This window comes from Orcinus orca, chromosome 2 (genome assembly GCF_937001465.1).
Source record: "Orcinus orca chromosome 2, mOrcOrc1.1, whole genome shotgun sequence".
In the NCBI taxonomy this organism is placed as follows: Eukaryota; Metazoa; Chordata; class Mammalia; order Artiodactyla; family Delphinidae; genus Orcinus; species Orcinus orca.
In genome coordinates, this window is record NC_064560.1 from 128,085,682 (window position 1) to 128,110,513 (window position 24,832).

The 24,832-nt window shown below is 56.4% G+C and overlaps 2 protein-coding genes and 1 long non-coding RNA gene across 8 annotated transcripts in view; 1 reads left to right on the forward strand and 2 right to left on the reverse strand.

The window, feature by feature from the left end:
- Positions 1-3: 3 nt before the first annotated feature.
- On the reverse strand, positions 4-1,261 carry LOC125963541 (uncharacterized). Its single transcript, XR_007475617.1, has 2 exons — positions 1,183-1,261; positions 4-839 (listed from the first exon to the last, which is right to left on the reverse strand). It is a non-coding gene; the product is annotated as an uncharacterized LOC125963541 (long non-coding RNA).
- On the forward strand, positions 818-6,356 carry LTB4R (leukotriene B4 receptor). Its single transcript, XM_033411634.2, is given in 5 exon segments — positions 818-2,473; positions 3,571-3,964; positions 3,967-4,386; positions 4,389-4,472; positions 4,475-6,356. Coding segments are annotated over 5 exon segments (1,179 nt in total). The 5' UTR covers positions 818-2,365; the 3' UTR covers positions 4,648-6,356.
- A 300-nt stretch (positions 6,357-6,656) lies between these two features.
- ADCY4 (adenylate cyclase 4) overlaps positions 6,657-24,832 on the reverse strand; it is a 38,783-nt gene continuing 20,607 nt past the window's right edge. The window contains exons 9-35 of one of the 6 annotated variants that reach the window (XM_049706116.1): positions 24,263-24,623; positions 24,059-24,119; positions 21,609-23,427; positions 19,739-19,936; positions 19,464-19,625; positions 18,698-18,847; positions 18,108-18,256; positions 17,921-18,032; positions 17,068-17,195; positions 16,774-16,932; positions 16,387-16,519; positions 16,035-16,208; positions 13,459-13,502; positions 13,236-13,322; positions 12,988-13,057; positions 12,566-12,663; positions 11,810-11,894; positions 11,566-11,703; positions 10,809-10,919; positions 10,362-10,546; positions 10,078-10,162; positions 9,447-9,605; positions 8,036-8,182; positions 7,638-7,745; positions 7,406-7,520; positions 6,960-7,084; positions 6,657-6,878 (exon numbers count right to left, since the gene is read on the reverse strand). In XM_049706116.1, coding sequence (XP_049562073.1) covers positions 6,726-6,878; positions 6,960-7,084; positions 7,406-7,520; positions 7,638-7,745; positions 8,036-8,182; positions 9,447-9,605; positions 10,078-10,162; positions 10,362-10,546; positions 10,809-10,919; positions 11,566-11,703; positions 11,810-11,894; positions 12,566-12,663; positions 12,988-13,057; positions 13,236-13,322; positions 13,459-13,502; positions 16,035-16,208; positions 16,387-16,519; positions 16,774-16,932; positions 17,068-17,195; positions 17,921-18,032; positions 18,108-18,256; positions 18,698-18,847; positions 19,464-19,625; positions 19,739-19,936; positions 21,609-21,767 — 3,234 coding nt within the window. In that variant the 5' untranslated portion in view covers positions 21,768-23,427; positions 24,059-24,119; positions 24,263-24,623 and the 3' untranslated portion in view covers positions 6,657-6,725. Of the gene's footprint in view, positions 6,879-6,959; positions 7,085-7,405; positions 7,521-7,637; positions 7,746-8,035; positions 8,183-9,446; positions 9,606-10,077; positions 10,163-10,361; positions 10,547-10,808; positions 10,920-11,565; positions 11,704-11,809; positions 11,895-12,565; positions 12,664-12,987; positions 13,058-13,235; positions 13,323-13,458; positions 13,503-16,034; positions 16,209-16,386; positions 16,520-16,773; positions 16,933-17,067; positions 17,196-17,920; positions 18,033-18,107; positions 18,257-18,697; positions 18,848-19,463; positions 19,626-19,738; positions 19,937-20,828; positions 21,583-21,608; positions 23,428-24,058; positions 24,120-24,262; positions 24,624-24,832 lie in introns of those variants that run through there. The other 5 variants (XM_033411571.2, XM_049706118.1, XM_049706120.1 and 2 more) reach the window with 5 other exon arrangements.

Sequence of the window (24,832 nt, forward strand, 5' to 3'; positions counted from 1 at the left end):
TCACGGGACAATAACTTCAGGGACACCAGACCCGGTTGCCTTTTGCTAGCTGTGGCCGATTTAAAATATTGCAAGAAGAAGAAGAATGCAAAACCTTCACCACTTTGATCCTTATCACTTACCTGGACTGCAAGTTCTACCTATAAGACCCTCTGTAATCCCCCAGGAGAGGGGGGGCACAGTTCTTGAGGTGCTAGCCTGCTGTGTTTCCCTCTTGCCTGGCCAAAGGAATAAAGCCACTCTTTTCTATTTCCTCCAGACTTTGTCTCCGTATTTCTATTCGGCATTGGTGGACAGGGAGCCAAGATTTTGGCAACAATTACACGATGGCTTAAGCATGCTCCCTCCAGTGGTTCATCATACCTGAGTGATACCGAAGTCACCTAGTTGCCTGCTGGGTCGGGCCAAGGCTGGGCAATGCCAGCCTTCGGTGGCATCATGACCTGTCCTCCCCAGCCCAGGTGGCCTGGTTCCCCCAAGCCAACCCATAGAACCGCTCTGGAAATAAAGAGAGAAAGAGGAAGGAAAGGTATGAGTGCTTGGATGAGGGGTGGTGATGGGATGGATCCATTCTTTGGGGTCTGTTAGAGCCGAGTGGAGAGGAAACTGGCTGTGGAAGGGGAAAGTCAATCTGTGGGGCTTGAAAGGAAAGTTTTCTTGTCTGTCTTGTGGTTGGTACAGTGGGGGAGGGGCCGTGGGAATCTGAGACGTACCTTCTTTGAATCTAACTCTCCCTGCAAAGGTCACCTGACTCAAAAAGGAGCCCGGGAACAGGCGTTCACTCACGCAGGGACCCTCTGGGGGCTGGGGTTGAGGGGTATGGGGAGTGGTGTGGATATCTGGGAGACAGGAGGAATTTTTCAGGGAGGTGCCACCTCTCCTCTCTCTCTTCTTCCTCTCTGCCAAGTCTTGACTCCCCCCAAGACTGCTAGCTCTTCCTCATCTCCCCCAGTACTTCTCAGCCCCCATCTTTTGGAATCTTTCTATCTCTAGGTCTCAAAATTTTTCTGGCTCCTGACACTTTTGAGTTTGGGGATGTAGGATGGGGTCCTTTTTAAGGGCTGTCCGTGTGCACACACGTGTGGTCACCATGGTGACCAACCCATCCCCGTTTGCCCAGGACTTTCTCAGTTTTAGCACTGAGTCTCTTGTCCCAGCCCCCTCAGTCTCTGGCAAACTTACCTGAGAGGTCACCCTAACCATCACCCCGGTTCTGCTTTAGTGACTGTTCACACCACCCAGGCAGAGGCCAAGAGAGACAGCAAAGGAAATCCAGTTCTCAGGGTCACATCAGGGCCACCAAAACGGGTTGGGATGGAGCTCCGGACCTGGGGGACGGAGAGTATGCCTAGAGTGTCTAGTCTAGGGCAGAGGAAGACAGGGCATTGAGAGAAACGGAGGTGGGGAGCAGTTTGGAAGAGGGGGCAAAGACACCCCAGTTCCTGTCAGAAGGGACCTCTGGTTGACCCTGGAGCTCTGAGCCGGAAGCTTCTATCCCCAAACACCAACTTCATGGGCTTCTTCCTGTCCTTGCGCACCGGGGCAGAGGCTCCCCAACTTCTGTTACACACTCCCCTTCTCACACACCCTCTGTGGTCAGAAAGCCCTTCCTCAACTCTGTCTTCAGTTCTTGCTGCGGTTTCAGCCCATTTCTTTTCGCCGTATCCTCTGCCTGATAACTGCTGGGTCAACTCTGCTCTGGCTTTTCCCACAGCAGGAAAGGTAGGGGCACTACAGAGGATAAGGGACCTCAATGACCACCATTACACTGTGCATCTTTCCTGAGAAGAGGCAGAGTTGGAAGGGAAGCAGAAAGGCTCATGGTCAGATGGAAGATAAGACTTTTTGGTTCTTAGCTTCGCAGGAGAGTTCAAGAAGACGAGACTGTCCTCCTTCCAGGGAGCCGGAAGAGTGACCCTTCTGGGGGCTGTTTCCCTTTCCAGCCTCCTGGTTTCCCCTCTTGGCAGGGCAGGCATAAGGCATCGCTACCCTCACTCCCTCATGCCTGCTCCCCTGTGCTCACCTCTGCTCTCTCTGTGTGTCTAAGGTGGGACAGAACAGTCAGCTGTGGGAAGGTAGGAAAGAGGTGGTGCTGACTTCCTTGCCCAGTGCCCAGATCCTGGGTCCAAATTCATGTGGCAGGGTAGCCCCATGGGCAAACACAAGGCAAGTGGTTCGGGAAAGGGAAGAAATTGTCATTCTGTGTGATACTAGGGAGACCATTTGGACTTTGGCTTCTCCCAAAGAGAATGGAGATTGACCTAGAATGGAACTAGTTCTTTTAAGCGAGGAGAGGGATGGGGTGCTGGAAGAGGGTGCTCTCCCCCAAATCCCGGTCATGGCTTGAATCCAAGCCAAACACACAATGCCGTCCTCTTTGACGTCACCTGACCCAAACCCAGAACCTAGCCACAGCGTCAACCTATACTTCCTATTAATCGAAAAATCGACATCGCTCACAGAAAATATAAAGGTATCCAACATTCTGACCTCTCAATCTGAGTCCATTTCCCCTCTCTGGCTTCCTTCCCTCCTTCTCCTGTATGACGCAGTTTATGACTCTGTTCAATGCTTCAGTCTAGACCTGCATCTGAGGCCACACCCCAGCCTACTCACCCCCTCACCCCTCTTTCCTCTCTCACTGCCCCTTCCGGGGCTCTTCTCTTCTCGCCCCACCCCTGAGGAATCGTCCTCCCAGCTGGGCTCTTCCGGAACATGAAGAATATTCCACCTCATCTAGTGAAGGGAGGGGGTAGGAGTTCTCACCCCACCCTCAGGAAGATGTGTCTTCTCCCTCCCCTGCTCTGTGGTACTTCCTCTCTGGCTGACTTAGCTGATAGAACCTGGACCCCAGGCCAGGCCCCTGGCACTGGGACAGATCTGGGGATAGGCTACACCACTCTGTTCTCACCCTGGGATTGACACCAGCTTCCAACCAGTGCTCGGCAAAGCCTTAAGTAAGTTTCCTGGGAGTAGGGGAGTTGGGGGGGGGGGTGAAGCCATAAGACAAGGTCCAAAGGAATTTCCAAAGAAAGCCTGACCAGTGGTAAAATGACTTGGGAGGACTTAGTCTTGTCTCCTATCCACGAAATCCTTCCCATCCCTGTTATTCTTGCTGGGCCCCGGGAATCTCTGGGGCGAGTGGGTAGGTGGTTGGAAGAAGTCAGTGGGACTGAAGGGCTGAGGGCCTGGCGGGGGGGAAAAGGAGCTAGCCTTTTGAGGGGTGCGGCATTGGTAAGGAAAGTCCCCTCTTTGGTTCTGGGTTTCAGGGTCTCCTGAGGGAAGGAGGCTGAAGGGTCTGGAAATACTGCTTCTGCTGTTGCTATATATTTTGCAATTGGGTCTGTGGGCAGGAAGGGGCCCTGTGGCCCAGTTAGGAAATTAAGTCTTTCTACTCAGCCAGATCCCCTTAAGACAGGTCAGTTGGCAGTGATGAGGGCAGTATACTGCGGAGGTGCATCTGCTGCTGCTGACCTTGGAGACAGAGTAGAATACGCAGGCTAGGTGTGTCCAGGGTGTCAGGAAACCCTTGTCCCTTCCCTCATGTGCGTGTCCGCCCTCGCTCTCCAGGTCCTTGCAATGGCCACGAACACTACATCTCCTGAAGCACCCTCGTCACCAGGTGTCACGTTCATCTCTCTGCTGGTTATCATCGTACTGTCAGTAGCACTGACTGTGGGGCTGCCCGGCAACAGCTTTGTGGTATGGAGCATCCTGGTAGAGATGCGGAAGCGCTCTGTCACTGCCCTGCTGGTGCTACACTTGGCCCTGGCCGACTTGGCCGTATTGCTCACTGCCCCCTTTTTCCTCTACTACACGGCCCAAGGCACCTGGACTTTTGGACTGGCTGGCTGCCGCCTGTTCCACTATGTCTGCGGAGTCAGCATGTATGCCAGCGTCCTGCTTATCACGGCCATGAGCCTGGACCGCTCGCTGGTGGTGGCCCTCCCCTCTGTGTCCCAGAAACTCGCACCAAGACAGTTGCCTGGTGGGCGCTAGCAGGCATCTGGGTGGTGTCTGTCCTGCTGGCCACACCCGTCATCTTGTACCGCAAAGTGACGTTGGGTCCGGACAACAGGAGCCTGGTCTGCTTCCCGAAGTACCCCAGCGAAGCACTTGGGGCTTTCCATCTGCTCTTCGAGGTGGTCACCGGCTTCCTGCTGCCCTTCCTGGCCGTGGTGGCCAGCTACTCCGACATCCGGCGCCGGCTGCGGGTCCGGCGCTTCCGCCGCAGCCGTTGCACCGGCCGCCTGCTGGCCTTTATCATCCTGGTCTTCGCTGCCTTCTGGCTGCCCTACCACGTGGTGAACCTGGCCAAGGGGGTCCGAGCGCTGGCGGGCAAGACATTGGGGTCCCGGCCTGAGAGTCAGCGGCTGCACCTGACCCGCAAGCGCTCAGAACGCTGGCCTTCCTGAGCAGCAGCGTGAACCCCGTGCTGTACGCATGCGCTGCCGGCGGCCTGCAGCGCTCGGCTCCACGGCCTTCGTCGCCAAGCTGTTGGAGGGCACCGGCTCCGAGGCGTCCAGCAGCCGCCGCGGGGGCACCCTGGCCCAGACGGTGAGGGGTGCCCCCGCCTCTCCCGAACCTGGCCCCGCCGAGAGCCTCACTGCCTCCACCAACCCTCTCGAGCGAAGCGAAGTCAGCTAGGCCTGCGGGGTGGTGGCAGCGGAAGGCTGCTCGCTTTCCTCCTGGGGGAATACGCCCACGCTGGCCTGACCCAATTCTTCAACCTCCTCTTACCCAGGTGGCGGGTGGAGCGGAAGAGAGGGAGGGGAAGGGCAAGTCAGGGCAGAGTGGGAGCCTGGCCCCCACGGGCAGCTTTGCAATGAAAACTGAAGTCTGAAATTGGGTCAGCCCTGTGTGTGGGGCATGTGTATTATGGCGGACTGGGGTGCTCCTGGTTGCCCTTATGGGTGTCCTCCTCAATAGCTGAGAGGCACATCCTTTAGTTTCCCATGATTTTCAGCTTTGGAAGAGACACAGACATAGAAATCAGACCTTCTTCCCTCCCTGCCTCTGAGGCAGGTGGTCTGCGGATCACCTGAGAACAACACAGGGCTGCAGACCCCTGAAGGAGCTGGCCAAGGAAGACCACCCACGTGGGCTCACCACTCCAGACTCCCCGACTCAGCGGACCTTCACTCCCTGACTTAGCGAACCTTCTGAGAACACTTAGCACTGCTGTGAGGTGTCTGCCCTGAAGGCTGTGATGGGTATCTTTATTAGCAGGACTCCAACTTCCTACCAGTAATCTTTGTCCTCTCAGTGGGAGGTGTCCTAGGGGATTGCTTTCCTTCCCTGTGTCTCCCAAGGAGGCCTCACTTGAGAACCAAGTCATCAGATCTTATCCCCTAGAATTCTGCACACCAGCATTCTGCCAACCCCTAAAACGCTCTGGTGCAGGCTGGAGCTGAGGGCCCTCTGTGATGTGGTCACCCTTAGGAAATGAAGATTTGCAGAAGTGAGAAGGTTGAGTCATTCTTTCCTAGGGATGACTGTTGCCTTGGAGAGTCTGGGACTGGCTCTGTTCCGACAGCGTTTTAAGAAGATGGTAGGGGCTTCCCTGGTGGCTCAGTGGTTAAGAATCCGCCTGCCAATGCAGGGAATACGGGTTCGAGCCCTGGTCCAGGAAGATCCCACATGCTGCAGAGCAACTAAGCCCGTGTGCCACAACTACTGAGCCTGCGCTCTACAGCCCGCGAGCCACAACTACTGAGCCCGTGTGCCACAACTACTGAAGCCCGTGTGCCTAGAGCCCGTGCTCCACAAGAGAAGCCACCGCAATGAGAAGCCCGCGCACTGCAACAAAGAGTAGCCCCCGCTCGCCACAACTAGAGAAAGCCCGCGCGCAGCACGGAAGACCCAATGCAGCCAAAAATTAAAAATAAATAAAATAAAAATATACGATATTCATTAAAAAAAAAATAGAAGATGGTAGCGGCAGTGTACTTTTTGAATATCTCCTATAAAAAAAGAAAGACAACTAGGAGAAAAGCCCCAAATCCACGTGCAACATCTGCAACAAACTAAGGATGTCAAGATATCTCCCATGGACCCCAAAGTATGAGCAAGTGGGAATGAGCCCTGGATGCTTCAAGACCCACGTAATATCGACAACTGTGCAGAAGGATGCAAAAGGAAGCAGGGGGGAATCTGAGGGACCTGAGAACAGGAGACCCTCAAACTGTCTACAGGTCCTTGCTAGAAAGCATGGTGGGTCCGTTTGAGAACAGCAGCCAAAACAGCGAGGGACCTAATAGATTATTTCCCAGGCCTCCCGCCCATGCTACATAGTAAGCACATAACAGGTGCTTATTTAGTGTTTGTTGAATGAATAAAGATCAAATGACATTTTACTGGAGATTCTTTCCAGTATTTGTGGATGGGGAACAGGAAAGGACAAGTCTTTGTTTTGAGTCATGTGGATAAAATCCTTTCTGCTTCCAAGGGTACAAAACACTGGAATCATGTTGGCAGGCAGCCAGGAAGGCTGAGGCAGTCGTCTTGCTGAGCTTGTGAGAAAGAATCACTCCTTTTTAACACACTCATGCTCACACTTGCACACACACACACACTCAGTTTGGCCTGAGAAGCAGCCATACTACTGAGAGGCGAGGAGAAGATGCTCCCCAGATACACTAGTAGCTTCTGACATCAACTCTAACCCAGACATACCAGAGTATCTTTATTGAGGATCTTATAGGTGGGAGGAGGGGGTGGGGTTCTCAGCCTAGGGTGGCCGAGGGAGGTCCAGTTCGTGTCAAATCTGTGTTCAGGAAGTAGGTGCAGAGCTGCCCTTTGCCTTTGACCTTGATGATGCCCCGGCTGTAGCAGGTGTAGCCTAAGGACTGCAGGGCGCGGGCTGTCTCTTCGGTCACCTGCGATTGGAGGGGGTGAGGGAATGTGGAAGGGGCCCTGCCTACCGCCCCGCCGCCACGCCTCCGATGTGGCTCGCTCACTTGGATCTTGCCCAGGACGCCTGTGCTCTCCATTCGGCTGGCCACGTTCACCGTGTTGCCCCAGATGTCATATTGTGGTTTCTGGGCCCCAATCACTCCGGCCACTACAGGTCCGTGGTTTAACCCTGACAAGAGGTACGGTAAAGAGGGGCCCTGAGGGGGGGATTTCGAGGAAGCGGAGGGGAAGATGCAGCTCAAGGAACTAGGGTGAAGGGCCTAGGGGCCTTGGAGGAAAGGAGGAGGGGCTGGAGGACTGCGGCCTAGGGAAAGAATTGGATGGATCTCATAGCTTCTGGCCCAGCAGCTTCATGCTCCATCCCAAGGGGTGAGTCTGGAGGGGGCTCCCGGGGTGAGCTGGGGAGCAGCTAACAAAGGATTCGGGAGAGGGAGAGCTTGGGAAAGTGAGGAGGAGGTCCCAGACTGTCCCAGCAAGGGAGGGTCCTCACCCACACGCAAGCGGAAGTTGTTGAATGAGTGCTTGTTGATGACGTCCAGCTTAGACCCAAGGGCCACGGCAAACTCTACCATGGTGCCAAGGTGGCTGCAGCTTTGCTCGGCATCCTGGCAAAAGGCCGGCCCACCAGGATGGATCAATGAGGTCACAGGGATAAGACCCACTTATGGGCCCACCAATGAGAGCCCGGACGAGGGTCAGTACGAAATGAAGGGACGCTGTACCTGCTGTGCGTCCTGTCCAGAGGTGGCGTTCAAGCCTGTAGCTGCCATGTAGGTGCTGCAGATAGTTTTGATTTTCTCCACCCCACTGAACTTAGGCTTGGAGAGCAGCTGTACGGAAAGGAGGCTGTGTCCCCAGTCTCTCTTGCTCTCTCCCAGAAGCCCAGCCCCAGGATTTTGGAAGCTAAAGGACCAGTTGTGGGGTCAGGGATGGTGGCAGGAGGAGAGTTGGTAGTGGGCAGAGTTGCTGGGGAGGGCAGAGCTGGGGGATCAGAGGAGAAGCAGGAGGACTGGGGAGGGAGGATGGGCCTCATGGCCGGGAGAGCGAAGTGGAAGGAGGGACTGGTGGGAAATTCTAGAATCCAGGTCATAGGGTCTGGGGGGACCTTTCAAGTTGTCACCTCATCAAAATCAGCAATTATCTCATTGAGCAGCCGCAGACACTCTAGCCCCTCATGGTTGATGCTGGATTCAGAGTAAAACTCCTTGAAGTCTGGGACTGAGGCGAAGAGGACACACACACACTCGTAGGACTGGTGGTAGAGGTCCTGGGAGGGCAAGAGGTTGGGGTAAGGGGCTATGCCACATTCTTCCCCCTTCTGGGTCTACATGGGTCCTCCTCCCTGTGTCCACACTCCACCGCCTTGGTTTAAGAAGGATCGGGAAGGAACGAGAGGGGTAGGGCCAGGTTACCCCAGGGATGTGACTCAAGAGTTAAAGATTGGGTCTCATTGCAATTCCAGGAGAGACAGAGGTTCAGAGTCAAGATCACCTCACAGCAACGTGAAGGGAGTCTCTTTTGGAACTGGGATCATGTCCATGGGAATTATCTGTATATCCTATCTTATTGCTGAAAAGTGTTAAGTCAGTTAAGTCAGCTTACAAAGATAGCTACAGTTTGGAAGATAAAATGAAGCAATAATAACCTCCAGAGCTTTGAGAAAAGGATTTTTGTTCAAACTCAAAAAAAAAAAAAGAGCAATGGTAGGGAAAGGGGGAATCTCAATCCCAGATTCTGGCTCTGAGCTTTCTAGTAGCCAATGAGAAGACAGAAACAGGATCAGTTACCAGATTTCCAGTGTCTATAAGAGAAGAAACCAGGAGAAGCAGAGCTACTACTGATCTCGAGAGCAGAGAGCATGTGGTGAGGCACAAGGCTGCGACATAGCCCCTGAGCCATTTCTTTTAACACCCTCTTGATACAGGCCAAGAGCATTTCCACAGCAGACAGTGCGAGGTGGTGATGGTACAGAGAAGATGGTGCGGATATGTGAGTGACCTCTGATCCTCTGACTGTAGCAAGATATCTGAGGATCTAGAGCAGGATCATTCAACCGAAGTTTCTGTGGTGGTGGAAACGCCTATTATATGTGCCGCCCAATATAGCGGCCACTAGCCACGAGAAGCTGTCGAACACTTGAAATGTGGCCAGTGTGACCGAGGAAGTGAATTTTCTATTTTCATTAATTTAAATTTAAATGGCCACACAAGGCTAACGGCTACCATACTGGATAATGCAGGGCTAGAGAGATGGGTGGACTGTGTCCTTCACACAGTTCCCATCGACACGCGATGAGGCTTCTGAAGTGGGGAGAGTGGCCGTTAGAGAGGACACTCCTTCCAAGTAAGAACCTGGGAGCCGGAGATTCTGTGCTCGCCAAAGACAGAGCCTAAGCTCTTGTGAAAACGGAGGCACCTGACAGGCACCGGGGCTCGGGCAGCCACCCAACCCATGGTACAGGAGTCCAGAGAGGATGGGCCAAGACAAGACTTTCATCGTCTGGGGCTCAGGAGCTGGGGGTGGGGAGTCACCTCGTTGCGCCGATTCTGGCCGATGAACTGGGGGGCTACGTGCGCGGGGAGCACATTCTCCAAGAGCAGCCGAGTCAGGTTTTCCATCGTCTCTGTCTCCTCCTGCTCTTGCCTCAGCTTCTTCTTCCACAGGAAGTCCAGGCGGCAGTAATACTCATTCTGGGGAGGGTCACCAGGGGGCCATGGGAAGAGACAGTACAGGGGGAGCCCCAGCTCCTGAGTGTCCACCCCTCACTCCGTGACGCTTAAAACCATCCCACACCCCCAGTTTAGAGAAAAGGCTTAAGGTGCAACTATCCCTGGGGAGACTGCCTTGAATCTAGATTCAAACTAGCGAGGACAGTAGTGGCAGCAGATTTTTTCTTAAGCGTGAATTCTCCTAGATTGGGGTGGGAGGGAGGAGGGGAGGGGAGAATTTGAGGGTGCTCCCCTCGGGGAGTGAAGGAGAAAGAAAGGGAGCAGGAAGGTTCACTTAGAAGCTTCTAATGGACACACCATTTGGGCTCCACCCTGGAGAGGTGAGAATAAGGGAAAGGCAGTAAGAGAATAAGGGGAAGATGAAGTCACACATATGGGGACTCCACCTCACCCTTCCTAGGGAGGCCCTGAAGGGCTGAGCTGGGAGACTTACCTGCCGAGCCAGGACCAGGAGGGTGAAGAAGAAGATGAAGAAGAAGATTGCTCCCATCAGTTTAGGCTCCTTCAGCACCCCTGGCCTGAGGAGGCTACACATCAGGGCTTCCCTTTGCCTTGCCCCTTCTCGATGGCCTCTCCCCGCCGCCTCCCGCACCCGTGCCCACGTAGCCCTCGGCCTCCCTCTCCTTTTGCCCTGTGGGTGGTTCAGACAAAGAGATGAAAACACTCCTGCTCTGTCCCATCGCAGCCCGTGCCCCACTGTGCAGCGGCCGTGCGCACCTGGAGTCCAAGGCACCCAGATAGAGGCGGGCGATGAGACAGTCAGACAGCCAGGCGTGGGAGTGCAGGAAGAGGGAGCAGCAGGCTGCCAGCCACAGCAGCAGCAGCAGCAGCTTCAGCTCGAAGCTCATGTGCAGGAAGAGGGAGCAGGAGAGGAACCCCAGCACGCAGCAGTGCACGGAGTACTGGGGGCCCGGGCAAGGCGGTCAGGAGGTGGGGCATGTCCCTCGGGCAGGGGCGGGGGCGGGGGCCGCCCCAGGGCTCCTGTCCTGCCCCTCCCAGGGTCCAGTCCTATCAGGAGGGTAGAGGGTGTCGGCCACACACACACACCAAGTGTGACTTGTATCTGTCCCGGTCCACGGGATGAAGTGCTCTTCAACTAAGGGGTGGGGGAGGGGCGGAGGAAGGCTCTGGAGAAGGAGATTCAGGGCTGTGAGGGATACTCACGGGGACGCTGATGAGAGGCAGGGACCCAGGGAGCTCCCAGGAGAGGTTGGAAGCCGTGAAGGACACATTGGGAGCCCGGAAAGGGCAGTTTGATGCTGCCGGTAAGAAGACCTGCAGAAGGAGACAAGGAGCTGAGGCGGGCAGGCAGTTCCTTGGGCACAGTGGTGGCTTGTGCCGGGTTGCAGCTGACCCAGGGATGAGTCGTGGCCAGACTCCTCCAAAGGGGCGGAGCCTGCTATCTCTGGTTGGTGAGGGAGCCTCAGCGCTGGGGTCCTCGCTGGCGGGGGCGGGGGCGGGCAGGGATTAGGGGAGTGGGTGTCCTGAGCTCTAGTCTGTCATGGATCCACTGTGTGATCTTTTGCCAGCCACTTAACCTCTCTGGGCCCCAGCTTCTGCTTCTGTAACGTGGATGGGGGATGATTCCTAAGGTGCTTTTCAGGGATAGAATTCTAGGAACGATGCTAAGTTCTGAAAAATCAGCCAAACTCAGCTTACAAAATCATAGTGAGTAAGGTAAGGAAGGAAGGTCTGCATACATAGAAAAAAGATAGGAAGGATATCCACCAAAGTGTTTTTAACAATGATTATGCCCAGGTGGTAGGTCGTGGGCGACTATAATTTTCTTTTATACTTGTCCAACATTTCCAGCATCCCCTGGCTTTAGTCCAGCAGTCCCCCCAAATCCAGGGGTCCTCTTTCAGCCTCTGGCAGGTCCGGCATGCCCTAATGGGGGTGCATAGGGCCCCCTCTCTCTCACCAGGCTGGTAATGGCCATGGAGAAGACGAGCAGGATGGTAGCGGTGCCCAGGGCAACTCGCAGTCCGGGCCGTGTGGCCACTAGGACAGACAGTGTGGGCAGCCAGTGCAGCATCTTGGGGCCTTTCAAGACACACTTCTGTGGAAGGAGCATGGGAGTCTTAGCCGTGGGGCTGGGGCACCCACTGCAGGCCAAGTCGTGGTCAGGGCCCCAGCTCGCCACTCTGCCCCCAAGCCCACCTCACCGTCAGGTGCTCTGAGAAGCAGACGAAGAGGAGGAGGAAGAAGAGGAGGAAGGTGATGCTATAGGTGATGGTCAGAGCTGGGGGCCTAAAGAGAGACAAGAGCGAGGCCTTTAAGAACCAGAAGAGGTTTTCTGTGCGCTAGGAGGGCGCCGTTCAGTCTGGTTGGGAGACGTGGGGAAAAGTGGTCCTGGGGATCTGAACCGGCTGCCAATGAGGTCTAGGCTGATGAAAGGCATTACATGCTGATGATCTGGGAAAGCTGAGGGGTCAAGGACAGTACTGGGATAATGTAGGGACAATACTGGAAGGGGACAGGGGACTCACAGGAGTGGCCGAGGCTGCATCAGACTGGTCTCTGCGCTTTCAGGCCAAAGCTCTTTCATCTGGCTGAGTTTTGAATGAGTCCTCACCCCTCCTAGCAGTGAACTGGGAGTGAGGACCTACTCTCTAAGCTCATTTGCTGTGAGATTTGGACTTCTCAATGGGAACAAAACCTCCTTCATGGGACTGTTGCTAGAATTGAAAGACGGGTATGTGAAAATGCTTGGGGTACACAGAAAGTCCACGGGATGTAAGATAGGAAGATGGGGGCTACGATGACCAGTTCCCCAGACCACATGTTTCCATTTCCTCTGTGGCTCAGTGCCCGGAGCCGAGGGGAAGTGGGCAAGGGAAGAAAGTGTGGGCCAGGGGTCTGGAAGAGCCAGGGGTTCTGTTCTTGAGAATCAGGGCTTCCCTTGCCTGGGGGTCCCTCACCTGTTTGTCACCAGCATCTGGATAATGAAGTTGGAGAAAAAAACCAGGAAGGTGCAGGCGGCATAGTATTTGAAGGCGGGGAGTGCAGAGAGCCGATACTGGAAGGGAGGGGGTCGGTGGAGACAGGGCACCAGTGCTGCCCATCACCTTGAAGGTGTCAGTCCCAGGCAAGGAGTGGGTCCCCAGCCTCACTGTCCCCCCTCCAGTTCCGCCCCAGGTAGCCTCTACCTGTTCCCCAAGGAGCTGCCCTCCTCCCTCCCATCACCACCCAGTAATTCAATAGATGGGTATGAGCCCTTCACCCACCAGGGTCACAAACTGGGCAGACCTGGGGAGGGGAGGTGGGACCACAGGGCCTGCTCCCTCCCCAGGGTGCAGGAACTGAGGTTGGGAAGTCCTATGGTGACATCCCCCCAGTCTACCTCTTTCTCCATCTCCTTCTCTCGGAAGTACAGTGTCAATGGGTTGAAGTCCTCTGACTGTTTCCACTGTCTGGTGGAGGGTGGGGGCAGTAAGCCCGGAAGAGGAAGGGGCAGGGAGGAGGGCGTGGTCCGGTGAGTCGAGGGGCTAGAGCTGGGAAGTCTCTCCCTTCCTTCCAGGTCCTACCACCCCTCCTCTACCACATGAGCCCAGGCCTCCAGCCCTCCCAGCCCTCTCCTGCTCTCCGTACTTCTGAGAGTTGAGCTGTTCAATGACTTGGAAGAACTTGGCATCCCCGGTGTCTAGTTCATCATCTAGTCCCCGGGGGGTACGGCTCCTGCACAGTGAGAGCCCAGCCTGTCACCAGGGAGATCCTCAAAAGCATCTGGGCAAAGCAGGAGAAGCCCCCCCAGGGAGGATGGAGGCAGGTCACTGGGACAGCCCCACTGTCAAAGTTGTTCAAGCCTCCTCACCGGTCCAGGCTCCACTGGGGGCTGAAGGAAGACAGGGCCTTCTCCTGCAGGGAGAACACAGGGATGGTGAGCGTCCTCCACCATGGAGGGAAGATGGAAGATGGAAGATGGTGATGGAAGATGGTGAGCGTCCTCCACCATGGTGGAGCCTCTCTGCAGTGAGGCATTCCATTACCTACACCCGGCCTTCACTTGAGCATCTGACCTGGCTGCTTCCCTTGCCTCTAATGAACTCTCTCTCTCTATCTCTATCTCTCCCTGTATATCTCCATTTCTACCTCCATCTCCATCTCTATCTCTACCAAATCCCACCTACCCTCAAGGGAAGGTTCGAACCATATTTACTTCTTCAAGCTCCCTCCTGACTCTTCGGACTCCCAGAGTCTCTGATTTCCTCATAGTTTCTATCACTTAGGAGGCAACCCTGGATCCTCTGTAGGCATGAGTGGCTGTTGATTCCTTGTCTCATCTTCCCTAAGGACTGCAACAGATTCCAAAGGCAATGACTTGCCCATCACCCCATGCCCCAAAATCCCTGTTGGTTGAAACTGGAATGGCAATGCAAAACACTCTGAATCTCCTCTGCCATTTCGTGATGGTCAGGCTGAGCTGGGAGGTGGTGAGAGAGGGAAACGAAAATGGAGAAGAAAGGGAAAGAGGAAGAGAAACAAACCTGCTTACAGTCACTCTCTTCTGCACCGAAAGGAATACGCAATGTGTGCAGAGATGTGAGAAGGAGCACGCGAGCAGGTGAAGACAAGCGCCAAGGAAGGGGGTGAAGATGTGTGGTGACCGTCCTTCCCCACTCGCCTGGCTCATGTGAAGGAAGCAGGGTCACAGGGGGCCACATCATCCCCCAAACCAAAACCTTGTGTATGTGAGAGGAGCAGAGAGGGAGAGACGGAGAGCGACTGAGAGGTATGTTCTAGGCATGGGGCCATCTATGCATCTATGCCCGATCCTCTTTTATCAGACTACCTACCTGCGCCCCCATCCCCGGCCCCATGCCTATAAGTTATCTGAAGGCAGGGAAAACATCTTATTCATTCTGTCTTCTCGAGAACTAACCTAGTGCCTGCAACATAGTAGGTGCTCAAAGATTGTGGAAAGAAGGAAGGAAGGAAGGAATGGATGGATGGTAGCCACCACACAAATAGCACCCCACCACCCCAAAGTTCTGCCTTGTTTAATAGTAGGCTAAGTGTGAGTCTCAGGATTCCTAACATTTGAATGAGACCCTGGGATATCAGGGGCTGAGAAGGGAGTCTCTGGGCTGGTGAGGTCCTGCCTCAGGAGATACCTTAGAGCAAGGGATTCCCACTCTGCCCTGAACTTCTTAGCCTGCATGCCAGTGGGGGGTTGGGGAGCTCTGGCATGGGTTCTGGGGGGCTTCCCCACCTCGGGGATTGTACCCAATATTGTCTTACAGCCCCTGGGCTCCCGGCAAACCCCTTTCTACCCCACCCCCACTGGGAGGTCTCATCCTGCAACAGTCAGCTGGGTCTTGGGCTCTTCCTTCCTTTCCATCCTGCCAGCTTAGCCCTCTGACAGCTCCCCTTCCCCATGCACTCAGCCGCTGAGCCACTGCTGCCAAGGTCCACCCCCTCCCCGCTCCCCACTGTGCACTGATCTCTGACCTGCTTTCCTGCTGGATGGGAGAGGAGTGGGGATGGGACACAGAAAGGGTACTCTGTAGTCACCCCATAGATTCAAGCTGGTCTACCTAGTAGGGAAGATCCTGGGAAGATCTGTGGATAGGTGGTCGGGAATGCTGAACAGGTTTTGGACAGATCGGGTGAAATGGAGGAGAACGGGCTGAGGAATGTAATCCCAGGGCAAGCCCTTAGGGACGTGGCCTGGGCCCCTGCATGAGGGGGTTCTGGCCGCTTGTCATCAAGTACCAACCTCAAGAGTCGGCTGGTGGAGGAGATCCAGGCTCCTCCGGCAGCTGGTGAATCACTGACTACCTTGAAGTGCTATGTATATGTCAGCCAATAACTGGCCCTGCTCTAACTTACCCCAGAGGAGGGGTAGACCGGCTCCCCTCTCTCCCTCCCCCCTCCCGCCCACTCATGGTGATTTCCTTCTTCAAGGCCACGAGAGATTTTCACTGTCACCTCATTTTATCTGTGTACAAGTGTTGGAGAGTAGGAGCAACAAGCGATTGGCCCCGCCTTCCCGGTCCCAGAGGGGACTGAAGAAGAGAGCATGCAGTCGCAGGACTGAGCTAAACAGAGACACTTCCTGGTGGGAATAGATGTGCACCACTGGCCTCAGAGTGAGGAGGAAGTAGGGTACCAGGGGAAGGGGCTTTCGTGAGTAGAGGCTGGGTAGCAAGGGACATAGTGTCTGTGGGATCTTGGGTCGTCTCTGAGCTGAGCTCAGAGGGCAGTCATCTTTGCCCTTTCTCTGGAAAGAAGGGCAAGGAAGGTCCTGAACCAGTAACTAGGGTGAGCAGAAAGTTCGGGACCTTGTGACGTCAAGTGACTCACTAGTGGTGGGGGCGGGAGGGGCTGGAAGCGGGCAGTGGGGGTGGGTTTACGTGAGTGCTGGGCTCGTGAAGGAGGTGCGAGTACCGGCAGAGGGGTAGAGGTGGACACGGGGCTCTCCACGTGGCTCAGGTGGGCAAAAGGCTTGGCCGCACCCCAGGACTCCAGGTAGCGGGTCATCAGCAGTGACGGACGCATCTTGGGGCCCTCAAGAGAGGACAGCAACCTGCCTGCAGTGCCCTTCTCGTCCTCCTCCTCAGCCTGGGGCACAGGAGGGCTGAGAGTCAAGATCACAGACCCTTCCCCATTCTCCCCACACCCCTTAAAGGCTTGTGTCCCCTCCCCCACGATACACACTTCAGGACATACGAGCTCAGTCTCTGGCATGGAAGAGATCAGGCCCTTGGGCCAGCCCATGGGGTCCAGGCTGGGCTCTCACCCGGGGATCGATGACAAGGTAGGTCGGCTCCCCTAGCTCCCGAAGGTATGGGTCCCCGTGTTCCATGGCTGCATCCTCCACAGCATAAGCCCCTGCCAGCAGTGCCAGCGTAGCCCCTGTGATATGTACTCGTCTGGAAGGAGGGGGCAGTGGGAATCAGAAGGGAGGGCTTCCAAATCTCTCATTTCTGTCGAGGATCATTCCTGGAGGTCTGACTTCAAGCAAGGCCCTGTGCTACAGGAGGTGTCTCCCAGCTCCCCTCCCTGTACCCCAGGATCTCTCTGAGCCCCACTTGGGAACGTGCCCATTTTAAAGAACTATGAAAACCAGGCATGTGGGAGGCCTGACTGGGCTCTGGCTATAGCCTGCTGGAGCCCCAGCTCTCACCCTGGCACTCCACTCGCCTCCATGTGGTTGGCCAGAGTGACATCATGGGACCAGACATCATACTGCCACTTCTGCAGCCCGATGACCCCGCAGAGCACGCTGCCCGAGTGCACACCCACACGCATGTTGATATCCACGCCGGTGGCTGCCCGAAGTTTCCTGAGCAGAGTGTGTGGAGAACAGTGGGAGTGCTGCCTTCAGCCCTACCCATGCAGCACCCCTCCCTCTCTCCGGGATGACTTCCACTACCCTTCCCGCCCCCACCCCACATCCATCCTGCCCACCCGAGCTGACCTGATGGCCCGGCACATGTCCAGCCCCATGCGCACGCAGTTGATGGCGTGGTCTGGCAGCGAGAGTGGCAGCCCGGAGACACAGTAGTAACAGTCTCCCAGGATCTTGATCCGCATGCATTCATGCTCCTGGGGGAAGGGTGTACAGGGGGAGGGGGTCACCTGGTTAGTGATCAAAGGAGGCAGGAGGGAGTTGGGGAAAAGTGGGAGCAAATGTGGTATTCCTGAAGAACTTCTGAGGCTGGGATTGTCTAGGTCAGATCTAGGGACTCTCTTAACTTGATACGGGGCTGGCTGAGGTCTCCTACGTGGGTATCTTTCTCAGAAGGGCTTCTGAAAAGTTGGGATGTCTGTGGCTCTCTCCATCTTTGGCATGTGTAGCATGTATCCAGATTTGAGCATATGAAAGTCACCTCAGGATTGAGGGTTTTTTGGGGGGACACCCAAGATTAAGTTGCTTAGGGGCATCCCTGGGGACTGAGAAGGTAGCTGGGCTGAGGATGCAGAGGGCAGAGGTTTCCCTTGGAAGGGCCTCCTAATGTTAGCGCATCAGAAAAATCCATCTAGATTTGCTTGCAGTGTCCAGAGACACCTATGCTGGGGCTCAGAGCCTGTTTGGGGGTGTTGTGGTTGGGGCATCTGTGAGGATGTTGAAAGGTCTCTCCAGGTTTGAGGTGTGCAGTGAGCAGTTCCATACCTGGGGAGATTTGAGAGGGTTTCCTACCTGCAGTGGGGTATCTGGGAGCCCACATGGACTTGGAAGTGGGACTGGGATCTTATAAGGCAGGATTTTCCCTCAGAAGGGGCTCTCCAGGGTGGGGAGTTTGAAGGTGGGGAAGGAAGCCCCCTCTGACCTTGGCGATCTGGTCGAACTTGCCAAAGAGCTCGTTTAGCATGAGCACCAACTCCTTAGGGGAGCACTCACTGGCCAGCCGCGTGAAGCCCACGATGTCAGCATACAGCACGCTGGGCAGAGCAGACTGCGTCAGTGGGCTGGGGTCTCAGCCCACGTTCCCTCCCATCTGCCATCCTTCCTTATACCTTACTCCCTGGTGCCTCTTGACATAGAGGCTGTGGAAGTTGTTGGTGCTCTCTGGCCGTGACCCCTGTCCAGCCTGCAGCCGTGCCATGATCTCCGCCTTCATCTCTCGGGCCAGGTAGGCAGGAAGGATGGACAAGAGAAGGTGTTCCTGGGGGAGGTGACTATAAGCACCAACACTCCTACCCCTAAAACCAGGAGCCTCAGCCCCCCCAAACCCTTAGGAGCCCACAGACTTCCCCAGCCCCAGAGGTGTTCCCAGGGCGCTGGCCCAGGTCCTCCCCACCACCTACAGCCTGGCTCCACCCCTGCCCTGCACTGATCACCTTTAGGGACTGAACTTCCAGCACCGATACCGGAGTTAGAGCCCTTTGTTTAGTATCACAACGTTCTAAAATGCTTTCACAAGCTTCAGTTTGCTTGAGCCTCACAGCGGCCTTCCAAGGTGGGTGATAGCCACATTTTACAAAGGAGGAAACAGAAGGTCAAGCGACCCTCCCAAAGTCATTCAGCTTCCAGAGCCCGGTTGTGTGATCTAAACAACTCCTCCCTCCGAGCCCCGGTCCCTCCCGGCCTCCCGGGCCCAGCGGACCTGGTGCTTCTTCTCGGTGTCGAGTCTCCGGCGGGAGTGCAGGGAACTAAGCGCCTCCCGGAACGTGGCGCGCAGCGCGCGCTCCATCAGCGCCTTGTGGTATGCTCCGGCCACGTTCCCGCACAGGAACAACACCGCGTTTGCCGCCAGCTGTGGGGAAGGGTCAGCCTCAGGGGGCGCTGGACCCCGGGGTCGGGGGGGCTATTGTGTGTAGCTGGATTGGTCTCTGAGAGGGCTGAGGAGGACTCTGCAGTTAAGAGACCGAAGTATTTCGAGGCAACGGGTGCCACACTGTGGGACCCATAGGCGGCACTTCTCCTCCCCCCGCCCCCCCCCACCCCAAGCAGACGCTTGGCTGCTGCACCAACACGGCCTCTTAGGTCTAGAAACCTTGGCACGTACGTTTCCTCTGCTGGGAATACTACTCCACCATCCCCACCCGCGCTTAGCACGACACTACTCAAGCTCCAATTTTTACATTCTCTGTGACGGTTCCGTCGTCCACATCTGTCCCCACCACCCCAGTCCCCTGGCGAGCTCCCTTCCCCGTGGGCCCAGAGCCCTCTTCTGGCGTTTGCAGGCATCGCGCTGCGCTCCGTACCAGCTCCACGAGGGCACGGTCGGGGTCTGTGTTTGTACCCTGCGCCCAGCGTTGCGCCCTGCCTTGGAGTCACAGCTCATCAAACGGTTGGTGAATGCCCAGAGGTAGCAAGTAGCGCCCAGCGGAGCCAGCCTCGGACGCAGCCTGTGCTCCATGCGTGCTCACCTGCGGCAGCAGCGCGGGCTGTGAGTCCGGCTGAAGCCCAAGATACAGCCCGAGGACCAGCAGGTGTGAGAGTGAAGAGGCGAGACCCGCGGCGGCGGCGTCCCGCATGCCCAAGGGCAACATGGCGTACACGGTGAAGATGACAAAAAGGAAAAAGGACACCTGGGGGAGACGGGCGCGGGAAGTTGCACGCTTACACTGCTGCGCTGCTCCTCGGGGCCTGGGTGCGCGTCGGAGGCCCGGGAGTCCCCTCCCCACTGCTCGGCCTGCCTCACCTGGTCCCAGGCGCTCACCACGCCCCCGGTGAAGAGGAAGCCGAGGCCTAGCGCGAGCAGCGCTGCCCACACGAGGCCCGACAGGGGACGCGTCCAGCGCTGCAGTCGCTGCTCGCGGGAAGCCAGGCCCAGCAGCAGCGAGAAGCCGCCCAGCCCGCACAGCATAGTGGTCAGGAAGCCCGGGTCTGAGGCCAGCTCCTGGGGGGGGAGGGGGTACATGAAGCAAGATTGGGGTGTGGAGTTTGGAGAGCTTGTCCAAGGAGAGGAGGAGTGGGCAGTCCCTCAGAGCCGTTCTGAAAACTGTTTCAAACCCAAGTAAGAAAAGCAGGTAGGGCACCTTCACTTGCCATTCATATTAGGTTGAACCACATGAAGTTGCTGATAATCTGTTTTTTTTTTTTTGAGTTTAAGATGCTGCCTTCTCCCTCTCTTTTCTTTTTTAACATCTTTATTGGAGTATAACTGCTTTACAATGGTGTGTTAGTTTCTGCTGTATAACAAAGTGAGTCAGCTATATGCATACGTATATCCCCATATCCCCTCCCTCTTGTGTCTCCCTCCCTCCCACCTTCCCTATCCCACCCTTCTAGGTGGTCACAAAGCACCGACCTGCTCTCCCTGTGCTCTGAGAGCCAGCAGTCTCCTGTGATTCAACCTACTATCTCACTGGCACGCTGCAGGGGGACTGAACCTTGGGCCGTCTACCCAGGAGACCTGGCTCCAACCTCATACTGGCCATTTGTGAATCCAGAAGCTTTCTGAGACTCAGTTTTCTCGGAACTAAAGCACCCCTCCCACCCCCACCTGGGATCCCAAAGCAAGTGAGAAATTCCAGCTCACAGAAGGCACTTAGGCATGAGTGTATCCAAATCTGGCCAATTTGCTGGGGAGATTCCCTGCCCGGGGCCAAGGTTCAGAGTTTCAGGCCCCGCCCGCCCCCCACCCCACCCCACCCCACCCCGCCCTCAAGCAGAGCTTGGGCAGGGGGGCGCCCAGAACCTCCCTCGCCTGCCTGGGAGCTGGATCTCACCATCACCTCAAGGCGTAGAAGCCCCCCACTCCCACCCCGGTCTCCACCGTTTGTCCCCACCTCTTCCTGGACTTGGAGGAGGACGGCCAAGGATTGGTCACATCCAGTGGTTTTCCCACCTTGCCTCCGAAATGTGAAAAGAAAACTTGACGCAGGATACTTCCAGAAGTGGAATTGAAGATCCCCTTTCCCCCCACAAAAGAAACTGGAAACGGGTTCATTTTGGAACTAAATGAGAGTGGGATGTAAAGTGTCTTCTGGGACTCTGTGGGTACAACTGCCCTACGGCCCCTAAAAGGGAAAGAAAACCAGGAAGCAGATTCCCACGGGGCCCAGTGTAATCCCCCCCCACCGCCGGAAAACTGGAAATTCCGGTGTTGGATTTATTCTAGGACCAGTAGATCACAGAAGCTTGTAAGGTCTGAGGTCTGTCAGTACCTGCAGGGAAATTAGAAGCGTTGAGGGCTCAGCTATCTCCTCGTGTAGACCCGGAGACTGTGGCCCAGAGAGGCAGAGTGACTAGTGCAGGGTCACTGCAGTTCCTCAAGGGCTAGCACTTGTTTCCCGGGTCCCAGCCAAGAAAGCACATCGAAAAGAAGATCCACGTGGGACTACCCTGGTGGCGTCCAGTGGTTAAGACTCCGTGCTTCCAGTGCAGGGACCGTGGGTTTGATCCCTGGTTGGGAACTAAGATCCCACAAGCTGCAAGGCGTGGCCGAAACAAAAGAAGACCCACAAGTCCCAACCCTGAAAATGCCCCTGAGGCAATGACCCTCCCGCTGTCCCCGAGGAGGCGCCCTGCACCAGAGCCCCACTCCCCGCACCTCCCCCGCCACTCACCCTGCCACTGGCCCAGGCAACAGCGAGCAGCGCCAGGAGCCCGACGAGCACGATCACCAGCAGCAGCAGCAGCAGTGGGTACTGCTGGCTCAGGCTGTAGTAGGTCTCGTAGAAGAGGTCTTCGCTGGGAGGCGGCCGGGGACTGAAGAGGCGGGCCATGGTCTCCCCTGCCCAGAGCTATACCGCCTTGGGGTGACCCCTGGGGCTGAGGAGGGCCAGGGTGGGTTACTGTCTGAGGCCCCAGCTAGCCCCAGCTGTGCCGTTCTCACCAGGTCCAAGCCACTTGCGCCCGGACCTCCCAACCTCGCTATCCCACCTCCCCCAGGCACTCCCTGTGACCTCCTTGCCTTCTCCCGTTGGCAGTGAAGGGACTGCTCAATGCTTTGCTTCTCCTTCCTCAAACCCAGACTGCAGAGGTGCTCTAGCAAAAGCCAGGGGCACAGGATTCAGGGTTGAAGCAAAGGAGCCCCGGCTACCTCCTTTCCCTCAACTCACTGCCGCAGCCGAACGGGCTAACCCCAGGGCAGGTTTCGGAGTCACACTGGCTGCTAGGCTATTAGCTCTGAGCCCCGGGCAACAGGCACTTCCCTCCCGGCGCCTCGGCGCCCTCCCACTTCCCCGGTGGGACAGCCCGGCCCTTCCTGTGCCCTAGCCGGACTCCGCAGGCCTCCTCCCCCACTCTGATTGTCTCTCCTAACTCCACAGCCTCCCCACATCTGCCCCCTCAAGGAAGAGGAATGCGGACCGCGGGGGGGAGACGCAAGGGGTGGGGTGGGCTGAGCCAAGCGTCAAATGTCAAAATGGGTTCAGAACCTTGGATGTGGGGAGACTGAGGGTGGGCTGGAGCGAAGGCTGGCAAGGATGCGGGGAAGAAGAACATGGTGCCACGCGGGGGCTAGGTTCTAGGTTAGGATGGGAGGCGGTCATTCCCTGCTCCTCCAGCCTAGACGGCAGCGCTGTGGCCGTATCTGAGTGGTCCATACTCCGGTGGTGTCCAGCTCCAGGGGAGGGGCACATCTGCGTGTAGCTTTGTGGAGCCGTCGCTGTCCACTCCCAGACAGCAGCTGAGAATCAAAGGGTTCCAGTGCCTCCACGGAAGCAATGTGTGCACGCAGCGGAGGGAGGTGGTAGTATGGGGGCTGACGTACGAGAGACTAGGGGCATCATGCAGGGAGATGTGCTGGGGTCTGCGAAATCCCACGGCGAGCCCCCTCCCCAGGACTCCACTGCCAAGTCTCCACAGCCCAGGGAAAAGGTGGTGGCAGGACCACAGCCTCTGTCCTCAGGGTTTGGTTTAGGGTGGGGTCTGGGCCTGCTCTACAGGAAGTGCTCTGCCCTGAGATTAGAGCTGCCCAGGAGCCAGACCTCCAGGATTCCTTCCTGCCGCCGCCAGCTGGGCCCTGACCTTGTGTGCCACAACTCTGCCCACCTACAGCCCTCAGCATCCCCCTTCCCGCCCTAGCCAGACACGGAAGTGCCTTCTACTCCCTCGATGTCAGCTCCCCCGCCTCTCATCCACGTCCCTTCCCACCCCTGGCTGAAGCTTTAGCCTCGTCGTGGTGCTTTGGTCAAAATTCCACCACATTTATTGACTCCTGGGCCCACAAAGACAGTTCGGGTGCAGGCCTGATGGCCCTCAGAGAAAGTCTAGGCTAGCTGCCTCAAGTCCAGGAGGCAGTTTAGAAGCTGCTTCGATTCCTGCTATTATGATACCAGCCCTGTGGCCCACTCCAGGCTTCCGGTTCTTGCCGTCCTTCTTTCGAACCTATTCCTTGGGGGTGTGCTGGGGGCCCCTATCCATGCCCCGAGGTGCCAGGCCCTGCAGGGATGAGGCAGTTCTTCCTTGTATAATCATATGGTTGTTGTTTCCAATCTGTACCCCTTGGCTATGAAGTACGGTAGGAAACCGTGGCCCTTTAAGAGAAAGAGTGATGACGGTGGGAGGGTTAAGCGCTCTCGAGACTCAAAGTGAGGAGAAGCGGCAGGGTGGAGAGGCAGTGGCACCTCGTGTTCACCCTGGGGAAATGCAAGTGTGGGGTCTCCGGGCCTGCCAGTGACTGGGTCAAGGTGTGTCTTCAGGCTGCACCTTCAGAATTGGGTTTGCAGAAGCTCAAGAGGAGTGGCAACTAACATCTGAGACTCTGATGTTTGGGTCTTTTCTGATAGGAAACCCTCTGGGCATACATGGCAACAATGGAATGGAATTCAGGGGTTCACAGAGCTGGTGTTGGGGAAAGTCAGAAGGCTCAGGGGCAAATCCAGGCTTTGCTGTGTGACCTCAGTGGATGTCAGTTTCTTCGTTTATAAAATGAGAAAGTTGGGTTAGGTGGCCTCTAGCCCTTTCTCATTCCCCTCCCCAAGTACCCTGGATCGATATTTGGTCTTGAGGAAGAAGCTTGTGGAAGAATTGAGCAGGGGGAAGGAAGGAGGAAGGAGTGCGGAGTGGGTACCTGGTACTGGATTTGGCCCTGGCGCCCTGGGAGGCCAGTTGGTGTCACGTCTCTCAGCCCCCTGCAAACAACACAGGGCTCTCAGGCCCCCTGTCCTGGGCCTTGTTCCCCTACTGCAGACCCCCTCAGCCCCAAGTCTCCCCTAGCAAGGGGACAGGATTCACAGGAGTCCTAGTGCATCCCCTAGTCCTACCAATGTCTCACCTGATACCCTTGGGGTCCAGGACCTGGGGTCCAAGCCGAGGTGGGGCTGGGCTTCTGGTTTCTGACAGGTAAGGTCTCTGGATTTTGAGGAGGTTGGGCTGTTGAATCTGAAGAGGTCTCTGCTGTCCAGGGCAGGCTGAACCTGCCCCCTCTGGGCCCTGATGCTCTCAGGAAGGTTTGTACATTTTTCAGGAACAGGCCTGGGGTACCCCTCCAGATTCAGGTTCATCATTTCAGAGACCATGGAATCATGGCTTCCTGTGGTTCCCCCAGGGCCATCCTTTTCTGTACTTTCCGGGCCTGGCTTGAGGACAGACAACAACCTGCTGCTGCCCCTGTGCTCAGACAGGAACTCCTTTACCTGCAAGGATGGGGAGCTGGCTGGGCATGGAGGTGGGAGAGCCAGGGCAAACCCAAGGGAGGAGTCTCTTGCTTCATATCTGTTGTCTGGGAACTCAAGGATGGGGCAGGGACACTGGGGACAACAGTCAAGGCTTAGAAAACAGTGGTCAGTGGGGAGTCATTGGGTGGTCAAGGGAGCCACGTTGTGCCATCCTGCCCAGCTCCTAG